The sequence below is a fragment of the Sipha flava genome, unplaced genomic scaffold (assembly GCF_003268045.1).
Source record: "Sipha flava isolate LNK unplaced genomic scaffold, YSA_version1 112_pilon_pilon, whole genome shotgun sequence".
NCBI lineage: Eukaryota > Metazoa > Arthropoda > Insecta > Hemiptera > Aphididae > Sipha > Sipha flava.
Genome location: NW_020271731.1, coordinates 180,425 through 187,579, shown reverse-complemented (window position 1 = coordinate 187,579; position 7,155 = coordinate 180,425). Strand labels below are relative to the sequence as shown.

Below are 7,155 nucleotides of genomic sequence, written 5' to 3'. Positions count from 1 at the left end.
AAGTACATCTACTCAATAAAAATAAAACGAAAAAAAATTAAATCCCCATAAATTAAAAATCAATGGAGAAAAAAAGCTGCTAGGATATTTTTTACCGTAATACTTAATTAAATTAAAAAAAAAAAGCTTAGTTTTACATTATGTACAAAGTTTCTTTGTCCCACTTCTTGTGAAAGTTTTGTTTTACTTTCAATCGGCAAGAACATACTCAGTTTATGTTTAAATACTTATTTTTTTTTTTTTTTGCGATTCTTATAAATTGTTACGCTTATTACATAAGTTTCACGTTAAGATTCTTAACATTTGTTTTATTATCTAGGCAGTTTAAACCACACTTGCTGTTTTGAATTTACAATTTAAATTACACATAAAAATATTGTTTAATGAAGACCACAATAAAAAAAAATAAATATTTCATTCAATCGCGGTATATGATGATGTTTTTACTATTGTTCAGAAAATACTCCATAAACAATATGAAGAATTTTATGATCAGTTTATGATCAGGTTCAGTACACTTATAGTAGTTTCGATGAACACGAAAAGCCCGTTACTAGTTTTACAATTATGTGGTGAAATAAAATGTATTTAGTTTTCCACATCGTAAAACACGATTAACAAATACAATTTACTAAATTAACTTGTATGAAAATAATTTCAAAGGATATTATGATGATGAAATTAAGTTTAATTTTATAACAATTGGTTCACAATCTTATAATCAATTTTTTTTTTAAATCATATCTGTAAAGAAATGATAGTTAAAAACAATTTTAGATAAACATTGTACAATAAGCAATTAACATCTACAATTTTAAGAGATAATATGTACTGAAAATTAATATTTATTCAAATTATTATATATTTTTTTTCTTAATTCATATAGTTTAAAGATATTTAATCCTAAAAGTATTTTTTATTTCCAAACAGTACATGTTTGTAATTTTTAAAATAATTATATAAAATATACATTTATTTTACTATAAGTACATAACTTATTTTATCTGAAATTCAGTTGCCTATAATAATTCCTGTATTCCTGTTTTGTACTTATGCATTTACATAAAAACCATCTAAAATTGCTGTAAAGTCTGTTTAAAAAACAAATTATTGCTAACATTTTCATAAAAATAATAATAACTTTTTTTTTTGTACAACAAATTATGTATATGTAAAACTAAATTCCAAAAAATTAGTTTAAATGATTTTTAATTTAAATATTAAACTTATTAACTATTTTTTAATTTTTTTTTTTTGAGTGAATATTAACGTTAAAAGTTTTATTTGAAAACCTAATATATTTTGTGTAGTACGCATATAATATAATGATTGATCAATTATTGATTGCTATTTATACAAATGAAAATAATGATTTATCATCCAATATTGTTGTAGATTTCACAATAGAATTCCAAAAAGCTGTTTTGATCACTCTTTCGTTTGTGCATTTATATTGGCCAGATAAATAAATTAATGACAATAATTTAAATTAAAAATAATACGCCTCGTTGTCATTCGCTCTACCCTGCAGCCGTCTACACGAAACACGCATTAGAATTAAATAATAGTCCTATCACTTTTATATATTATGCGCATCACCATATTGATTTCGTACTCGCGGAATATTCTAAAAAAATAAATTTTATCTTTCCATTATTCCGTTATCATTGACAGATATCATTAATAAAATCACAATAAACTGTTTCTGAACGGTAGTCCCCGGACTATGATAATTTCCATTTTTAAATATAGGAATTATTTCACCCGGGTATACCAAGCTAATGCTAAAATATAAGATTTTTAAATACCATTCCATGGTCAAAAATAACTGTACAATCACTAATTCCACTATCGTTATTAAACCATAAATTACGTTTTGAGTTAAGAAATAAGCACTAATAATTTTGTATATAAAACTAATATTTTATAAAGCAGTTCAGTTTTAGAATAAAATATTATAACTATATACAGTACATGTAATCAATAGTTGGAAACACTTTATAATTCTGTATATATTAAATATATTTGAATTATTTTTTTTTTTTTTGGATACCTAGCATACTTTGTCATACACTTATTATACTAATTAAAATAATTGAAGGCCATTTAATTTCGCGCATGCACATAACAATTTTTTTTTTTTAAAAGACGACCCCCTTTTTTCTGGTAATTATTTTGACAGGTATTTTTTTATAAATTTTAATGGTTAAACCAATTTCCAAAGTTAAAAATTAGCCGAGTTATGGATTTTTAAATGTTAGATATTAGTTGAAATAGTTGCACACGTCAAGGTAATGCCGAACGTAGGATTATGTTTATTTCTTGACTGATTACTGAATTAGAAAACAGTCTATAATTTTAAATTACTTATTGTGGACAGACGAGTCTAAATTTACTAACAATGGGATTATAAATAAACAAAATAATCGTTATTGGGACAATCAAAATCCCCATTGAGTTATAGAAACAAATAAACAATGTGTCTGGAGAACAAATATTTAATGCAGTTTGATTGGAGTTAAATTGTCGAGACCTTACTTCTACAACGGTACATTAAATGGAAGATGATATCTAAAATTTCTAATTAATAAGTTACCGATCGTGTTAGACGATATTCTTCTTGCAACAAGAAACAATTTGATTTTGCAACAAGTTGGAGCTCCAGCACATAACCTAACAGTCGAGAAGAATTATTTAAATGAAAATTTTGAAAATCGTTGGATAGGAAATTATGGGATAATACAATGGCCACCTCGATCCCCAGATCTCACACCACTAAACTACTTTTTGTGAGGATTTCTAAAAACGATCGTCTATACAGACCCACCTACTAGTCTTATGCATTTGAAAGATAAAATAAATGTAGCATGTAATCAGCTTACTGGAGAAAAAATTTCAAGTGCAATAAATAGGGAACTTCTATGGAGGGCAGAAGCATGCTTAATTCATAGGATAAATTAATGTAATTTTAATTTGAAACAACTAAAAAAATTAAAATTAAAAAAAAAATTATAAATTTTTAATTAACTAGGGAAACATATTATTAAATGGGGAAAAAAAGTATGGTAAAATAAAGCATTATCACTCCCAAAAGTAAGTACTAAAAGTAGTACTAGAAGATATCGTATTATGGGGGAAAAAAAATAATTTAAGTCATCAAATTTGTGGATAGTTAAAAAATTTAAAAAAATAATATCAAACATCAAAAGTTTTTTTTTTTTATATATATATATATATGTATAAATGTTTCAATAAATAAGTCAAAAATTTATTTAGAATTAAAAAGTTTATAATTTGAATTAGGAAACACAATATTTGACTCTATAACTGAGTTAGAATCATCTACCATTGCAAAGAAATAGGTTTTTTAATTTAATTAATTCACTGAAGTTTCTATTAATCAACCATTCGCAATCGTTTATAAAATATTTTCTAGAATTTATTAGACATATCTAGGGTGCTAATAATGATTGCAATCACGTATTTAATAGCGTTTTTGAATAACAATGATGAGTGTCGACGAATAACAAAAACATTTTTAGAAATTGGCGATATAATTTAATTGTTGTATAAGATATTGGTAAAATTGATCACGATACAATTTCGAAAAAAAATTTAAAAACTGATCTTTATTTTAAACATATTATTTTATAAAATGATTGCAATTTATTATTTAATCCAAATTTGCATTTAAGAAAGCACATTTGTATATTTAGACAAAAAACACATTTAAAATCAAAATCTGTCATAATATAACTTAATAATACAATAATTTAAAAGAATGAAAAATAAGTTTTTATAAATTTAAACATATATAGCATAACAAAAAATTATTATCCCACATTAATAACTGCAGTCTAGATATTTTTTTAAAAGATTTTCCATTTAAATGTAAATTGGACAAAATATAAAATTATAAGTATATATTATTATATGAAAAATATAAACACTAAAAATGATTTAATGTTGGAGTACTTTTGATATTATGATAGCTTTTTAATTAGCTCAATAATTATATTTATCAGTCATAAATGTGTGTAAATAATATAACTCTATTTACTTTGTACATAGTTATAAACTTAATATGAAAACACTCAATAAATTAGCATATAATATCAAATTGGTACTTATTATTATCATTAATTGTATTTTACCCAATTATGGCTGGATTTTTGTAACTGTTTTAAACATGACAAATAATTATTTTAAATTATTTTCCACAACAATCGAAACACATTGAGTTGAATGAATACTCTGAAATTTGAGTATGTCGAATTATGGCCAGTAAACTTTGAAAACGATACAATAACCAATAAAACGCTATCCTAAGAGTAACCATATAGTCATGGTACTCAATACTTTAATGAACTTATATTTTATGAAAATTTTTTTTTATAGTATCACTCCGATGTATCTTCTCATTGGAACAGTCCAGTAAAAGTTTTGCTTGCATAGGCCACAGATTCAAAAGAACTCGTTCCAATGGGATTATTAAATTTATATATGTTTATAATTAATCTATTACAAACCAAAAGAGTTGGTTCTAATGTGATGATTATTATTAATAGTCCTGTTGCGACCAAAACGAATATTAAATATTAATAAGACGTTTTATATATTTTATTGTACTAGGTACTTGAAATGTTTTCCGACGGAGAAGCGAAACCTTTCTTTCAATAAATGAGTTTCGTTTATTAAAAAGAAGTCCCAGGGTTTTTGTTATTGTTTCATTTTAATACTAACATTAGTTTAGTTTGAGTATGAGTAACAATCTTTAACAATAGTAGATCCTCGTTTACTGACAAAAAAAAAAAATATAATACAAATACCGTTTAAATGCAACGATATTTATATCGAACGAAACAGAATATTATTATAGCACGTCTAGTCAATTGTACCACTTTCTACGCACTTGATGTAAATTTACTGTGATTGCCCCCCGGCAGTAGTGTAATTTTTATTCGTGTGTATATTTTTCATGGCAATGAAAATAAAATGACCGAGGACAAGGTGATCAAATAAATCACGTAACAGTACAGTTGTAAAAAATAAAAATTATACATTTATTTTACTGACTACATAACATTTAATAAATCAATACTACACATGTATTATAATATTCAACCAAAAAAAATTGAGCGAAAGGAAATACATTTATTAAAAAAACTAATATAAACAAAATATATACAAAGTTAATATTATAAATATATGTTATATAATATACGATATTTGAATGATAATTAAACGCATTATTTATCTGCAAACGTTTGTATACTTTTTTTTTTAAGTATTTGACCTACATTGAATACAAATACAAAAAACAAAACCAATGTCCATCAGTGATAAATGTAAGTTTAGTGGCAGTTTCTCGTTATGACGCGGAAATTATAAAAGCTCCCACGAAAAAAATTCACGGAAGAAAAAAAGTTAAGAGTTTCAATATCGTTGCACGTATTGACTTTGCATTGAGAGAAATTTGCCAACAGAGATTTGCTTTTACATGGAAAAATAGACACAGAACCTATTACAGATTTTTCTAAAAATCCACGATTGTAATTAAAAAAATATTAATAATGAAAAATAAGACACACGTAAATTGGATAAAAAAAAATCTTCATATTTTTTCAAACAAAGTGGTAATCAGTTTATTATTCTAATATTTGGTTATGTCTTTGGTGATTTTTTCAGATAACAAATAAATCAAATTTTTAAAATTTTTAATTTTTAAATCGAAATTATACATAATAGCATTCTCTGATGGGGGTCACGAATTGATTTTTTATTGCCGATTCTAACACGTTAGCTCAACATTTGTACTACGTTTTACTCGTCAAAAGTGTCATACGAAAATTTCGCTTAAATCCTTTTTTAGATAAAATATAATTATAATACGTACACGTATATGTTATTCGTTATTGGTTGTTCACAGGATCACGCGAAGACAACAGTAAGTGGGCGATGTGACGAAAATAGGTAGGGACAAAGAGGATAAATGGTAAACACCGCGAAGCAATTGAACTTTGACCGGGACCTGGGAGTGCGGTGGCCACCGTGATGGACGGGATGTGATGACGTACGGACGATGGGTGTAGATGGTCAGGGATCGTTGCCGCGGCCTCCGTTCTCGGCTCTCAAATTGGCGCTGGACACGAGGTTGGACTGTATCCAGTGGTGGATCTCGGTTGGACACTCAGGTCTTTGGACGGCACCGCCGTCGACCGTTTTGGTACCGGCCACCGAGCGGACCAGTTCGTCCGCACTGCAACCGACCACGCGCTGCCGGTTGTACACGATGGCCCGCACGAACCCGTCCGCCTTTGTGACAAACCGGTACTCAAAGAACACGGACACGTCGTCCCAGTACACCAGCCGGTTGCGGATCTCATACCGGGCGAACGTGCGCACGAACTTGCGGTACCGCACGCTGTTGGCGATGGTGAACATGAGGCCACCGCGGCGACGCAGTTCGCGCCACAGACCCGTGCGCAGCAGGAATTCGACGCGCGCCAGGTCGATCTCGCGCAGGTACCGTGCGTTGTTCATGTGCGTCAGGTACACGTCCAGGTCGGTGGTCAGGCACACGGACGAGTAGACGGCCGTCTCGAGCAGGCCCAGAGGCCGCCGCTGGCACCAGGTGGCCGACACATAGGCGAACAGCGTGCGGCAGAAGTACGGCACGTCGACCGCGGACATGGCCAGCACGAGGATCGTGAGCGTGGCGCACGCCGCAGACAGTGCAATCACCGTGGTCGACGTACCGCCGTGGCCGTCCGGCGGGTCCCTGTGCGTGGCGTCCGTCGCCGCCTGCGCCGTCGAGGACAGCGCGACCAACATCGATGACCGACGCGGGTAGTCGCGTTTTCAAACGAGGGCACAAATCCGGACCGATTGCGCGCGCGCGATACTACGAGGTGACCGGTCAGTACTCGAATAATCGGACACGTGACGCGCCGATCGGGCGTCATTCATTGTTTCGGTCCCCCTTACCCCCCGGTGTCCGCCTATCCACCCACACCACCGGATGAATTGGTGAGAAGATCTGCACGTACCGCGTTCCGAACGACCGATACGTGACCCTATATTTTATAATTTACCGTACGATTATTGTAACATTATGTTATCTCAACAATCAAATAACACTTGCCGAACATTGAG

General features: G+C 30.6%; 1 protein-coding gene across 1 annotated transcript; it reads right to left on the bottom strand.

Annotated features, from left to right (window-relative positions):
* Positions 1-5,228: 5,228 nt before the first annotated feature.
* Positions 5,229-6,923, bottom strand: LOC112689584 (protein THEM6-like). Its single transcript, XM_025563366.1, has one exon. The coding sequence runs from the start codon at positions 6,832-6,834 to the stop codon at positions 6,097-6,099; it is 738 nt and encodes a 245-aa protein (XP_025419151.1). The 5' UTR covers positions 6,835-6,923; the 3' UTR covers positions 5,229-6,096.
* Positions 6,924-7,155: the final 232 nt, after the last annotated feature.

Excerpts from the sequence above, each read along its gene's own strand:
- LOC112689584 (XM_025563366.1), bottom strand. The coding sequence starts at position 6,834 with ATGTTGGTCGCGCTGTCCTCGACGGCGCAGGCGGCGACGGACGCCACG.